This window comes from Falco naumanni, chromosome 4 (assembly GCF_017639655.2).
Source record: "Falco naumanni isolate bFalNau1 chromosome 4, bFalNau1.pat, whole genome shotgun sequence".
Lineage (NCBI taxonomy): Eukaryota > Metazoa > Chordata > Aves > Falconiformes > Falconidae > Falco > Falco naumanni.
In genome coordinates this window covers 105,491,789-105,506,443 of record NC_054057.1, presented here as the reverse complement: position 1 = coordinate 105,506,443, position 14,655 = coordinate 105,491,789, and the positions used below count along the sequence as shown (strand labels likewise).

At 67.2% G+C, this 14,655-nt stretch overlaps 1 protein-coding gene across 1 annotated transcript; it reads left to right on the top strand.

Annotated features, from left to right (window-relative positions):
- Positions 1-7,072: 7,072 nt before the first annotated feature.
- On the top strand, positions 7,073-14,463 carry SEMA3B (semaphorin 3B). The gene is given in 19 exon segments (XM_040593055.1): positions 7,073-7,110; positions 8,961-9,094; positions 10,064-10,221; positions 10,307-10,369; positions 10,455-10,574; positions 10,651-10,744; positions 10,834-10,953; positions 11,265-11,410; positions 11,505-11,619; positions 11,711-11,780; positions 11,863-12,007; positions 12,115-12,334; positions 12,423-12,514; positions 12,684-12,725; positions 12,830-12,987; positions 13,099-13,154; positions 13,232-13,371; positions 13,450-13,805; positions 13,807-14,463. Coding segments are annotated over 18 exon segments (2,286 nt in total). The 5' UTR covers positions 7,073-7,110; positions 8,961-8,988; the 3' UTR covers positions 13,892-14,463.
- The last annotated feature ends 192 nt before the right edge of the window (positions 14,464-14,655 follow it).

Here is a 14,655-nt window from a genome sequence, read left to right as displayed (position 1 = left end):
CCGATCGCCCTCTGACGGCAGCCGGCGGCTCGGCCTGGCCTCGGCCCGCCCCGGGCCCGCCCCCTCTCCGCCCCGGGCCTGCCCCGGGCCCGCCCGCTCCCCATACCGGGCCTGCCCCGGGCCTGTGCCCTGCTGTGTCCTGCCCGCCCTGGGCCCGCGGCCTGTCTGCACCGGGCCTGCACGCTGCCTGCACCCTGCCTGCACTGGGCCTGCACCATGCCTGTACCCTGCCATGCCCTGCACACACCTGGCTGCACCCTGCCCATGGCCTGCCCGCCCCCTACCCTCGCCTTGCCTGCACCCTGCCCGCACCTACCCTGCTCCCTGCCTGCACCTGGCCTGCCCCCTGCCTGCCTCCAGCCTGGCCCTGCTGGGGCTCCCCAGGCACCCACCACCCTGCCACACTCATGTGACCCCAAGCCTGTGTCCCCCCAAAAGCCCTCTCCCTGCCTGCACCTCAGCACTCTGCCTGCTCTGCCATGGGGCAGCCCCTGCCTCCCCTGGTTCCACCCACAGGAAGGGGGGGGGTACCCACCCCCCACCTCACCAGTGGGGCCACCCACACCCCAGGCCCCCGACTCCCCAAAACTGACCCACAGAGCTCAACACTGCATGGCGCCCGTGGCTTCACACGGCACCATGTGGCACGGCAAGCCCTGCAGCCGCGCTGCTGTCAGCTCTGGGGCACCATGGCCTGCAGCTGCACAGGCGAGACCCAGCTCCCCAGTGGCACTGGCATCGCAGGGTCTGGGTCCCCCCAGCCCCGTGCCTCCTGCACAGGGCATGGTGCCCCAGGGGGAGGCTGGGGCCTCCGTGCTCCCCCAGCGCAGCTCCCCTGCTCCTGTCTGGGCCCGCCCAGCTTTGCCTGTCTCCACAGCTGGAGGCTTCACAGCCTCTGGGGTAGCCATGCCAGTGCCTGGACACTGTAGCAGCAGAAAAAAACATTTTCTTGCCTTTGGATGGAATTTCCTTCTTGGTTTATTTTTATTAAATTGGTGCTCGTTGCCTCCCATGATACTGGGCACCACAGAGCAGAGCCCGGCTCCCTCAACCTCACACCCTGCCGGCGGGCAGCTGGGCTGAGCCTTTCAGAGTCTGGGGCGGGTGTGGGTTGTGGGTCAGCCTACTGGCTCTGGGAATGGGCTTGTTCCTGTCCCAGCCTGGTGCGCTACTTGTTCTGCTCCTTCCAGCAGGTGTTGAAGTCCCTCCAGCATGCCCAGCCGCAGGACAGACTTTACTCTCCTTCCTGCCCTCTGCTCTGCTCCTGCTGGGATAGACCTGCCACATCCCTGGCTCCCAGCATACCAGGTAGGCAAGAGGAACCATGCAGCTCAAACCGCCTCAGCCTGGTCAGGGGCTTGTTACACATTTACCCCGTGTTAATGAGGCGGTACGGGCTGCTCCTGGCCTTCGGACCACAGGGATGCATTGCAGGCAGCCACCCAGCCCCATAGCCCCAGCAGGGCAGGGCTTTGGGGGTCCCGTGGGGTGAGTCCCCTGGGCACGGGCACTGCAGCAGCAGCCACATCTGTCTGGGCTGGGCTTTGCAGGAGCAGATGAGGCAGGGGAACAGAAACGAGCACCTTTGCTCTGGCACCCCTCCAGGCAGGGACAGGACCAAATGGGCAGGAATGGCTCCTTGGGGGCGTCAGGATGCTCCGCAGCTAGGATCAGGGTCCCAGGGCTCGCTCATGCTTCTCCTCGCTTCCCAGTGCAGGCAGAGGGGGTGGCAGCACCCTGGAGAGCCCTGGGGTCCCAAGGGGCTGTCCCCCTGAGCTGCTGACTAGGTCGCTGGGTGCACAGGGAGGACACGGGACACAGCTGCCTTTTGTTGGTGCCGGCCCCGGGAGCGGGGACCAGGGCTTTGTGTCCCCTCCCTCCGCCCCCGCCACTGGCGGGACTGGCGCCCGGCACCGAGGATTTGGGGTTTAAAGAGCAGGCGGCAGCCACAGCCCCGGCTCACCCGCTGGGCAAGAAGACAGACAAGCTCCGGCAGATCCCACACACCATAGCAGGTGAGACAGTAGCCGTGGGGCACCGGGCTTGCCCCATTGAAGGGGGCTGCAGGGTTGGGGGGCCAGGGCCGTGGAGCTGCCCAGGGGGCTGACAGGTTCCTGTCTCCCCTCAGTGGGTGCTGCATGCTGGCATGCTTGGACATAGTCCTGAGAGGGACATGAAGGCATCGCTGGGCATGAGCCACCTGCTTGTCCCTGTCACCCCATGGCTGAGTGGGGACCCTGAAGCCCTGTCCCAGCTGGGGTGGCAGGGGCACGCACCGCCGTATTGGGGGGTTCCCCTAGCAATGCCTCATCCCTGGACACTGGTTTACGGGAAAGGGGTGTTCACCCTGTGCCTTTCCACCCATGGCTCCTGCAGCATGCTCGCCTGCTTGGCCGCAAGCAGGGTTTGTCCTGGCTGGCACCTGGGCGAGCTCCGAGCCACTCGGGGAAGAGGGGAGCCCAATGCTGGGCACAGGGCTGAGCAGGAGCAGGAGCTGGGCCAGCAGACAAGGCCCTATTGTGCCGTGCCGGGGCTGCCGGCTCGCCCATCAATAGCCGCATTATGCTCAGTGACAGCCCCCCCCAGCCTTCCCAGCCGCCGTGGCTCTGCGGGAGCACCGTGGGAGGCAATCTAAAGTGGCTGTTTTGTTGGGGGGCCAGTGCGAAAGGAGGAGGGTGGGCAGGCAGGGTGCTGGGACCCCTCTGCCACCACCTGGCTGGGTGCTGCTGGGTGCTGTGATGGTGGGATGCTGCACTCCCTGGTGCCACCAGCTTTGGGGGCAAGATGCCCAGGATGGGGAGTGGGCAGGCTCAAGGGGCACCCGGGCACCTCTCTCCCTGCTCCCCTGCCCTTGCCATCCCACAGGTGAGTGGGCTGTGCCCAAGGTGGCTGGGCTGCACCGCTGAGCACTGTGCAGGGGCAGGGGCAAGCAAGTGTGCAGTGAGGGGCTGACATCAGCCCCGGGTGTGGATGCAGCTGGGCCAGTGGGAGCAGATGAAAGGTTCTGCATGCTTCTTAGTGAGGCACACCCCGGCTAAAATTACGACCCTGTGGCAGGGACATCAGCCTATTTTTACAGCCTGGAGGAGGTGGATGCCACCAGTTGGTGTGGCATAGGGCAGGGCCAGAGCGTCTGGGGCAGGGCAGCAGGCAGGGCTGTTCAGCCAGAATCTCTCCTGCCTTCCCTCCAGGATGGGGAGAGGGGTGGGCTGATGGCAGGAGCCTGCCAAAGCTCCTGCCTCACTGGGATGGTTTTGAGGAGATTCAAGCTTAGGGGCTTTCAGTGCATGGGATGCAGCCCTGCTGTCTGCCCTGGAGCCTGGCTGCCAGCAGCCACAAAGCCGAGGGTGGATGGTCACCGTGGGGCAGCAGCATGGGATGAAGCCCAGGATCCCTCCCTTTCCCAAAAAGCCATTGCTGCACCGGGAGGATGGATGCCTCCTTCTTCATCACCACCCCAAAGGTTCACCATGCACCTTATGGCTCGGTCCCACAGCAGGGACACCCGATGATGGCACCCCAAACATGCTCAGGCACTGGGGTGCACCCAGCACCCTGCACCCCCTGGGCGGCCTGGCTCAGCCCAGTGTGGCATGGGGACAATTAAAAAGGGATTAGCTAGGCTACACCGGCATGGCACTGCCTGGAGCCGGCACCTAATCCCAGCAGGAATGTGCCTCCGCCACGCGGGTGCCTGCTGTGGGGGTCTTGCGCCAGCATGCTATGATGGAGGTGGTGGATGTAGGGTCGGGGGGGGGTGTATCCATAGACGGAGTGTGATCCCTAAGATGGTGTCACCCCAAGACATCACCACCATGCTTGCACTACAAGTATGCAGCTGGCTCAGGTGCATCTGCTCGCCACTAGCCAAGCCCTCACGCCGGCATGCTTGGGACTCCATGGGCTCCGTCCCCTGCCTGGCACATCCTCCCCTTGCACCAGGGACCTGGAAGCCACTTGAGACCTGATGCCAACCTGTGGCCCAACACCACATGCCACAGGGACATGCGACCACTTCCCTGCCTTTGTGCACAGCCAAGCCAGGCATGTCAGCAAGGAGAAACCAGCATGCCCATCAAAGTGGTGATGGGAGAGCTCCCTGTGGTATTCATGGCACAGTAGGGCCCAACTCTCCCCACTGGAAAATCCACAGGCTGTGCTGGGGAGCAGGTCTTGGGATGGAGGAGCCATGCGGGCAGCTGGTGAGGAGCCCCATGCTGGGGGGACTCCCAAAGGAGTCCTAAAACCACATCTCTGGTGCTGTCGCAAACCACCAAGGGCTTTTTGGGGTGGCCAGGCCCAGGGGGTACCAGCTTAGAGGCCATGACCGGGCCATAGGTGCAGGCTGGGGTGAGGATGCCTCTCCACCCTCTGCACCCTCCCCTCCCCCCAGCAAGCTGGGAGTGTCACTGGGAGTGCAGGCAAAGGCCATCCTGCTGCACAAGTGTATCTCTTGGCTGGGGAGCATGCCAAGCCCAGGTGGCACGGGGATACCTACGGCACTGGTTGGCATGACACAGCTCACCTTGTTCCCCTGGCTTTTGGCTGGCCCCAGCCAGGATGGCTCCACCAGGGCAGAGGGATGCTCCTTAGCTCCCAGGGAGATGAGGGGCCACCCTGCAGCCCCCCCACTCTGGGTCATCCCGCAAGTCCCTGTGGCATCACCAGGACTCTCCCAGCAAGGTACTGTTCCCGTTTGGGGTGCAGGACGTGTCCCCATCCTGGTGGCTAGTGGATGCCCATCTCCCTTCATGCAGGCTCTCCAGCTGGTCCTAGTCACCCATCCGATGGCATGCATACATCCCACACCGTGCCAGCTCGCCCACCAGCACAGAAGGTGTGGGAGCTGTTGACTGCTGCCTTACCACCGTGCCACCCCCAGGAGCCCTGCGGAGGCGGAGAGGTGCCGTTTCCTTCCACAAACACCGCTGGGGGCTCGGGTGCTGCCAGCAGAGCTACCGATGCTCACTGGAGCCGGAACCGCCAGGGGAGATTTGGCCCAGGCAGCGGTCCCCGGGCACGGATCTGCTGCCAGCAGGGAAGGGATCAAAGAGCGAAGGCGCCAGCACCTGCTCGCACCGCCGGCGGTGACACCCACGCGCTGGCAGGAAGCCAGGCCACCGGCACCTGGCTGTGCGGCCGTCCCTGAGGCTGGCAGCGAGTGTGGGCATGAGGGCGGGACGCTGGTGGCGATGCTCCTTCCAGCTGGGGACCGTCACCGTGCCAGAGCCCGGCAGCTTCAGTGCTTGCCAGGATCACCCGCTGGGGTGGGAAGGGGTGGCCGGCGGGCGACGTGGCGCATCCCTCCCGCGCCGTTTTTTCCGGGATGGAAGCCCGGCCCTTCTGACGCCTGATGGTTTCTCCAGGCGGAGCTGCTGCCTGCGAGGTCCCTGCAGGGCTCCGGGGCTGGGGTGACAGTGACGTCACCTGGCCACCTCACCATGCCAAACCGAGAGCAGCACCAGCTGAAAAGGTCCCAGTTTGGTGGAGGGAAACTGAGGCAGGGTGCTGGCACAGCACAGGAAGGTGCCCACTGTGCAGGGTTAGGCATGGCATCCCTGTCTCCTGGCAGGCTGGGACAGTGGGGACAGGGATGCCGTGCCCGATCCTGTGGGGGCCACCCAGCCCAAAGTCCTGCTGCAGTGCCTGGGCAAAGTCTTACAGCAGAGTAACCCCTGCCGTACCGGTGCCAGCGGCTCTGCAGCCCTCCAACCCCATCCCCTCACTATCCCTGTCCCCCTTGCCACCCATGATGCTGGGCTGGCACTCAGCACCATGGCACAGCCAGGAGGGGAACAAGCGCTGGCCACCAGCCTGCCAGCACACCAGTGTGCCCAGGCTGGCAGCAGGAGGGTTACCGGCAGTGAGACGGAAGGGCATTGTCCAGGCACCCTGCCTGGCACGGCTGCTCCTGCCTGCTGCTGGCCTGCCTGTGCCTGCCTGCCACGCTCCCACTGCCTGCTGAACCCACCTGCACTTGCACCTGCCCAGCCTGCACCCACTGCCGGGCTGCCGGCACCTGCTGCCACCCTGCGACTGCTGCCAGCCTGCCTGCACCCACTGCTGGCCTGCCTGCACCTGCTGCCCGCCTGCCTGTGCTCACTGCCGGCCCACCTGCACCGGCTGCCTGCCTGCACCCCCTGCCTCCCCACTTACCCTGCACCTGCCTGCATCCCCTGCCTGCCTGCACCCCCTGCCTCATGCTGGACCTGCCTTCCTGGACTCCTGCACCCGCAGGTAGGGACATCCAGGGGCATGGGGGGGAACAAGGCCGGGGGTGGCCCCCGGGGCAGCCCATGTTCCCCCCGGCCCCCAGCCCTGCCTGCCGAGGCGCGCGTGGCCCCGCTGCCGGCAGCGCTCGGCACTTGCTATTCTTGGCAGCAGCGGCTGGAAAATGGGAGGCAGCGGAGGAATTTTGTTTGCTCCGGGCTGGGCCCGGGCCAGACATCTGGGCTGCAGCTGAGCGGGGCGCGGGACCGGCCCCCCGCCACCCCGGCACGGCCTCCGGTGCCCCCCGGCACGGCCCCTGCACACCCCGGCGCAGCCCGTGGCACCCCACGCCCGGCCGGAGCTGACAGCTCGGGGGATGAGGCGGCCCCGCCACGCGTGTGCCGAGCCACTCGTGTGCCCAGCGTGGACGCTCGGCCCTGCCCTGGGGGCAGCGAGTGTCACCGCGGGTGTCACCCACGGGGGGTGGCAGCACGGCTCCCCGCGGGTGTGCGCGCGTGTGAGCGTGCCTGGGTGATTTTGCACGCCTGTGCCTGCGTGTGAGTGGGTGCGTGTGCACGTGTGGGTGAGTCCGAGCGTGCCCGGGTGGTTTTGCCTGTGCGTGTTTTTGCACGTCTGCACGCGCGTGCGAGTGCCCGCGAGTGTGTGCTTGCACGCGGGTGCGGGTGCCGGGCTGGCCGGGCCTCGGGTGGCACCCGCGTATGCGCTCGCACGCGCACGAGTGTGCGTACCCACGCGTGCCCACACGTGCGCGCCCGTGTCCGCGTGCCCCCCGGGCGGGCCGCGCCCGCCGCCCCGCCCCGCCCCGCCGGGGCCGCCCCGCTCCCTCCCGGCGGACGCGGAGGGCGGGGCCGGGCCGGGCCGAGCCGAGCCGGGACCCAGGTGAGTGCCGGGGGCCGGGCAGGGTGCGGGGGCTGGCGGGGCTGCTGCGGGGGCTGGCTTGGGCCGGGGTCTCTGCCTTTCCGTCGGGGGACTCTGCCCGGGCGGGCAGAGGGGCGCTGGCGGTGAGGTCGAGGGCCCAGCTGGCACCGGGAGGCCTGGGGCTGGGTCTGCCCCGGCTGGCACCGAGGGGTCACGGAGGGCTGGGTCCGTGCCGGGGCTGGCACTGGGGGGGCGGGGCCGGGGCCGGTACCGGCGGAGCTGGGGGGTTGGCACCGGGGGTCTCGGTGGTGGCGTCTGCCAGTGCTGGCACCGCGGGGCTCCGGTGCTGCCGCTGCTGCCCGCCCCTCCCAACCTGCCCCCAGTGCCAGCATCGGGCCGGGGAAGCTGGCGGGGGGGGGGGGGTGTCCGTGCCCGAGGGTCTGCCCCGGCCCCCCGGCGGGTGCTGGCAGGTGCCGGGCAGGCGGGAGGACCCATGATGCCCCCGCCACGGCCCTTGCTGGCTGGTGGCCGGAGGGGCTGGCAGGGCCCGGTGGGTCCCCCGCCTTGTCCCGGCGCCTCTGGAAATGCCATTAGCGCCTGCTGCCCTCGCGCCAGGCCAGCGGGCAGCCCAGCCCTGCGGCGCTGTGCCTGGCTGGGGCCGCTGCCCGCTGCCCACCAGGACTCACTCCCACCCTGCCAGCCCCTGGGGGGGCTGCCCCTGCCCGTAGGAGCCCAGGGCAAGCTCTGGCCAGCTGTGCTGGGCAGCAGGCAGACGTGCCCTGATCTGTGCCGGGCACCGCCATGCACGCGTGCCTTCTCTGGTCCGGCTCCCACCGTGCCTGAGCAGGACGGCAGAGCCTGGGGCAGTTGCACCCACCGCGGTGGCACAGCGAGGCTTCAGTCATCACCGGTGTCCCAGCGAGGGCCTGGGGGCTGTGGCAGGGGTGAAACCCATCGGCCGTGCCAGGGGCTGGTGGCTGGCGTGGCTGAGCTTGTGCTTCGCACGCGGCGCAGGGAGGTGCCGGCTGGCACGTCCCAGCTGCCTGCAGCTGCCCGGGGCTGCCGCGGCCCGGCGGGCGAGGTGGAGAGCTGCGTGTTGGCGTGGTGCTCATGATAACCATCGCCTCCTGCTCCCCAGGGCAGAGCGTGCCAGTGCTGGAGCCAGGGAAGCTCTTCCCTACCCTGTGGTGGGAGCCCATGAGGGTAGTGGGCATGCTGGCATAAGCCCCTCCGGGGGCTGTGGGCACCTGCTCAGCCAGAGCCCCCCCCAAACCCAGCTCCCGTTTGCAGGGTGGTACAAGGAGGGCCAGGGGCCAAACTGTGGGGGCTGTAGCAGTGGGGGAAACTGAGTCACAGAACCCTGCAACTCTCACAGTGGCCAGTTTGCCTGGTGCTCAGGAGTGTGCTGCCTGCCTAGAGTGCCCTGTCCGGCTGGCACCACCCAGGTGCTTGCCCTGTCCTTGTCCCCAGCCCCACAGGACAGCTCTCTGCTTGCAGGCAGGAATGGGCAGAGCCTGTACCCTCCTGCTGGCAGGGCTTGAGCCAGCATGGGGAGGGCTGGGTGCTGCTCGGCTGGGCTGCCTCAGTTTCCCCATGTGCAGGAGTGGGAGGGCTGTTCCCGGAGCAACTTAGGTTCAGGGTTGGATTAATGGGGGCTTAAAAACCAGGAAGAGATGTGGCTGGCTCGTGGCTCCCCCATAATCACCAGGTCAAGTCCAGTAGGAGGAGTCCCCTCGTGCTGTGCTGGGGTTGCCCTGTGCCGGTGCTTGGGGCTCTCTGGATCCCATCAGCGGCTCCAGGGAGGGATCGTAGTCTGGGGGCTGCGGGGAGGGGGCTGTAACCCGAGCTGAGGTCTTGCTTCTCTGCCCTAGCTGTGGGGCCACCAGCCAGACCCCAGCCATGAGCCGCACGCTGCTCCTGCTCCTGCTCCTGCTGCGCAGCACTGCCGCCGCCGCCGGTCACCCCCCGCCTGCTGCCACCCCCCGCTTCAAGCTGGCCTTCCCCGGTGAGCCTGGGACACGGGCAGGGTTGGGGGACGTGGGGTCAGGTGCCGGTGCACTGGTTCTGTGTCACCACCCAGCATCGTCCTGGGGGATGGGAGCATCTGGGTGGGTGGGTGGGGTGGGCAGCATGATGTGAGGGGTGCAAACCCCCAGCTCTGCCACTGCACCGGCACTAGTGCTGCCTGGCACTGGCACGGGCTGCCAGGTTCCTTGCCTGATGCCAGCCCCCCCAGGGCCACCTGCCTGCTCTTGGGGCCGTGCTTGCACTTGGGCCTTCACTCCTGGCCCCAGGCATGTGCCCACTCAGGTGCCTGTGCCCCTGCGGTGCACTGCGGTGGCACTCCTCAGCCACAGCTCTGCCGTGCCTGGCGGGGATGCCGTGCCAGCCGTGGAGCTGTTGCTGTGCCCTGACTAGCCACCCCATGGGCTCCGGCACAGCGCGGGGGGCTTTGTCCGGCGGCAGGTCCAGGCAAGCGCTCTCCTCCCAGCCTGACAAAGGGCTGTTTGTTCCCGCCACGGTGGGATTAGCGCCACGGGGCAGGGAATGGCCCCTTCTCCCCCACCTCCTGCTGCCGGGGCAGGCGGTGCAGGGATGGGTGCTGGGCTTGTTTGAGAATGGGTGCTGGGTGGTGTAGGGATGGGTGCTGAGCTGGTTCAAGGATGGGCGCTGGGTGATGTGGGGATGGGTGCTGGGCCAACACCAGGATCGGTGCTGGGGGGTGTGGGGATGGGTGCTGGGCCAACACAGGGAGGGGTGCTGGGAGATGTGGGGATGGGTGCTGGGCCAACACAGGGACGGGTGAACCTGGTCAAGCCAGTGGGACAGGTTTGGGGGAGGGGATGGCATGGCAGGGGGGGCCATGGCCAGACCCGAGTCCCCCTGGGGCATGTGTCTGGGGCAGGGGAGTGTGCCAGGCAGTGGCAGGTGCTGCAGCAGGGCTGGGCTGAGCAGTGCCGGCGGGTCCCAGCAGAGCTGCAGGCTCGCCACGGGCTGCGCCTCTTCGCGCTGGAGCGCTCATGCTGCTATGAGGCCCTGCTGCTGGACGAGGAGCGTGGCCGCCTCTTCGCTGGTGCCCAGAACCACCTCCTCTCCTTGGCCCTGGATGACATCAGCCAGCGGGACAGGAAGGTAATGGGGGGGGGACATGACACACGACGGCTGGGCAGCCATGGGCACACCTCAGTGCTGTGAGCATCTCCCTCTCCCCCTGCAGATCTACTGGCCGGCGCCAGTGGAGTGGAGGGAAGAGTGCAACTGGGCAGGCAAGGACATCACTGTGAGTGCCGAGGGGTGCCAAGGGGAGCCAGGGGAGTGCTGGGGGGCTGCCCTCAGCACCACCTCCCCATGCCCTCCATCCCCAGGCTGAGTGCATGAACTTTGTGAAGATCCTGCACCCCTACAACCGGACCCACCTGTATGCCTGTGGCACCGGTGCCTTCCATCCTGTTTGTGCCTTTGTGGAGGCCGGCCAGCACGCAGAGGTGAGCCCCCTCCCAGCACTGCTGTGGCCCCTTCGCTGCCACCGCCTGCCCACCTCCTGTCCTTACCTCTCTTCAGGAGCCCGTCTTCAAGCTGGACCCCCGGCGCACTGAGGATGGCAAGGGGAAGAGCCCGTATGACCCCCGGCATACAGCTGCCTCCGTCCTCGTGGGTAAGGGGGAGCTGAGCCCAGCGCTGGGGGCCAGTGTGGCAGGGGGGTGCTGGGGGGACTCCCGTAACGCTTCCCTTGGTGCCTACCAGGCGAGGAGCTCTACTCTGGGGTGGCCACCGATCTGATGGGCCGTGACTTTACCATCTTCCGCAGCCTGGGCCGGCGTCCCTCCATCCGCACTGAGCAGCATGACTCCCGCTGGCTCAACGGTCAGTGCTGGGAAGTGGGAGGGCGGCGGGGCTGCTGGCACCCCGGCGTGGCATCGCTGCTCCCTGGAGGCATCAGGGCAATGAGTCCTCCAGGCTCGGCCGCACCCTGTCCTCTGCTGCCTGTGGAGGGTGGTTTGGGGGGTCCTCGTGCCCTCTGCAGACCCCTGGTGCCCAGTGGGGTCCCACCCTCACTCTGCCCTGCAGCTGGGCAGGGGGGGGTCTGCACCCTCCTGGGACCCTGGCAGGTGCCCCAGGCTCCCTGGGGAGCAGAGCTAGCAGGGGCACTGGAGATGGCACCTCTCTGCCCCCAGAGCCCAAGTTCGTGGACGTTTTTTGGGTGCCGGAGAGCGAGGACCCTGACGATGACAAGATCTACTTCTTCTTCCGTGAGACTGCAGTGGAGCGGCAGCAGGGGCTGGGCAAGACCAGCTTTGCCCGCATTGGCCAGATCTGCCGGGTGAGAGCATCCACAGACAGGTGGCCAGGGGGCCGGGAGTGCCCATTGGTTCCACCAGCTGCTGATGATGCTGGTGCCCTCCTTTTCCTGACAGAATGATGTGGGTGGGCAGCGCAGCCTGGTGAACAAGTGGACAACCTTCCTGAAGGCTCGGCTTGTCTGTGCTGTACCAGGACCTGACGGGGCAGACACCCACTTTGATGAGCTCCGTGAGTGCAGGGCAGGGGCAGCCCTCCAGGGTGGCTGTGGGTGTCCCTGGCACATTGGGGTGACACTGGTGCCCACCCTCCCTCCTTGCAGGGGATGTTTTCCTGCTGCAGACAAGGGACAAGCGCAACCCCCTGGTCTACGCCGTCTTCTCCACCTCCAGGTCGAGACCCCTCCCCACTGCTCCCTCTGTGCCCAGTGGTGCCCTCCTCGCCCCTCACATCATCCTCTCTCTCTCCCGCCAGCTCTGTTTTCCAGGGCTCTGCTGTCTGTGTTTACACCATGGCTGACATCCGCCGTGCTTTCCTGGGCCCCTTTGCTCACAAGGAAGGTCCCAACTACCAGTGGGTGTCGTACCAGGGGCGCGTGCCATACCCCCGCCCGGGCATGGTATGTGGTGCGGGGGTGTCCTGGCTGGTGCCACTGGTGGATGCTGGTACTCAGGGTGGGGGCACTGGGGAGCAAGACCCTGCTCAGCCTGCACCGCCTCCCCGCAGTGCCCCAGCAAAACCTTTGGCACCTTCGGCTCCACCAAGGACTTCCCAGACGAAGTGATCCAGTTCGCCCGGCACCACCCACTGATGTACAACCCAGTGCTGCCACATGGCCAGCGTCCCCTCTTCCTGCAAGCCGCCATGCCCTACACCTTCACCCGCATCGCCGTGGACCGTGTCACCGCTGCTGATGGGCACTACGATGTCCTCTTCATCGGCACAGGTACATGGTGGCCCTGGGGCTGGGGCAGGGTAAGTGGCTGGGGGATGACAGGGCTGGGATCCACAGCCTTAGCTCTCCCTGCCTGCAGATGTGGGCACAGTGCTGAAGGTGGTCTCGGTGCCCAAGGAGAGCTGGCACCACATGGAGCCACTGCTGCTGGAGGAGCTGCAAGTCTTCCAGGTGAGGGAGGCGTTCTGCACGCCCCCCAAGTTGGACCCCCATCACCCCATTGTGCTGCCTGTGCTCTGAGTTGTGCCGGGGCACTCCAGCTGCCAGGACATGGGAGCCGGCAAGCTGGATGCCTGGGTCCTCCTGGGCACTCTAACTCCTGCCGACGCTCTGCCTGCAGGATGCCTCCCCCATCACCAGCTTGCAGCTCTCCTCCAAGCGGGTAAGGGAGGACCCCAGCTGGGTCCCCGTGTCCCACCGTGACTTTGCCTGGCTCCATGCTGCAGTGCAGGGGTGCTCAGCTGGGCTCTGTCCCCCCAACCCCAGCAACAGCTCTATGTTGGCTCAACTACTGCGCTGGCCCAGCTGCCCCTGCACCGCTGCGGCGCCTATGGCAAAGCCTGCGCCGAGTGCTGCCTGGCCCGGGACCCGTACTGCGCCTGGGATGGCACTGCCTGCACCCGCTACGTGCCCAACACCAAGAGGTAGGTGAAGTGCCGGGCTGTGGTGCTGAGGTGGCCCACCTGCCCTGAGGCCATGGTGAGGGATGCAGGTCCTGCTGCTGCATCCCCTGCTCTTCCCCAACCTCCCCACAGGCGTTTCCGCCGGCAGGATGTCCGCAACGGTGACCCCAATGTGCTCTGCTCCGAAGGTGAGCTAGGATCTGGCTGGGGGTTGGGGGTCAGCCCTACCAGTGTGGGGGCTGACAGCCAGGCTATGTCCCCCCAGACCCCCGCCAGGGCAGCGTGCCCCAGAAGCAGCTCTATGGGGTGGAGGGCAGCACCGCCTTCCTGGAGTGCATCCCCAAATCCCTGCAAGCCCGTGTCTTCTGGATGTACCAGCGCACCCCAGATGACCCCCAGCGAGAGGTAGGCTCTCCCCAGCTGGGTGCAGCTGGTAGGACCTTGCTGTGCCAAGCTGACCACCTGTCCCTGTGGGTGCTGCAGGTGCAGATGGATGAGCGGGTGGTGCGGACAGAGCGGGGTGTCCTGCTGCGCAGTGTGCAGCGTGCTGACGCCGGCCTCTACCTCTGCCACGCCACCGAGCACGGCTTCACCCAGCCCCTGCTGCGGCTCTCCCTGGAGGTGATCAGCGCCCGGCAGGCAGCAGGCATGGCACCTGACGGAGACCCCCAGCTCATCGCTGGCCCCGCTGGACGCAAGGTCTGGTACAGGGACTTCCTCCAGCTGGTGGAGCGCCCGCCGCTGGGGGCCGCGGACAGGGTCTGCCAGCGGCTCTGGAGCCGGAGAAGACCCCCCCCCGCCCCGCCACGCCCAAGCTGGACCACCCAGCCGTGGGCAGAGTGAGGAGCTGCGCAAAGCCCGACACCGGCGCACCCATGAGGGGCCGCGGGCCGAGCGGGGCCCCCGCAGCGCATCCCCCTGGTGACCCCGGGGCCAGCCCCGGGCACCGGGCTCTGCCTAGGAGCGGGGCCGCGGGCAGGGGCAAAGCCCCCCACCGGCCTCGGCCGCCCCACCGGCAGCACCGGAGCTGGGCACGGCAGCGGCTGGGGTCTGCAGCTCCAGGGCCAGGAGGGCAGCCGGGCTGATCACCAACCCTGAGGGGCTGCTGGCCACCCTTGTCACCAGCTCCAGCACTGGTGGGGACACCCAGCCGGCTGCTGGCACTGCAGAGCCACCAAAATATTTATTAACGGCTGTTACGGATGAATGTAAACCTGCCCCGGTGGGAGGGCAGCAGGGCCAGGCTGTACTCCCCTGGGCATGGTGCCAAGGGGGTTGGGGCAGCAGGGCCACCCTCGGGTCCCAGAGAGCTGCAGGCAGGAACGGGACTCTGGAGGGGCAGGACAGGTGCTGGCGGGACGCTGGGGGCCCGGCAGGAGGAGGGGTGCCCAGAGCAGAGATGTGGGGGGGCACAGAGGTAGTGCCCAGTGCCCCTGGTGCAGAGCAGCAGCGCGAGGGGGGCTTGTACTAATTGAGCACAATAAAGCAGAGGATTCAGCCCAGGGTCTCAAGTCTTTGCCACCCCCCGGGAGCACTCATGGGGAGGGCAGCTCAGTGCCCTACATCAGTGGCAGCCACTGGCTCCTTGAGCCAAGAGGGTTGGGGAGCTCAGAAGCACCTGGGGAGCTGCAGGAGCCAAACCCTGCCAGGACATCACCAAGGTGGACAAGGGGCTCCCAGGCTCCCACT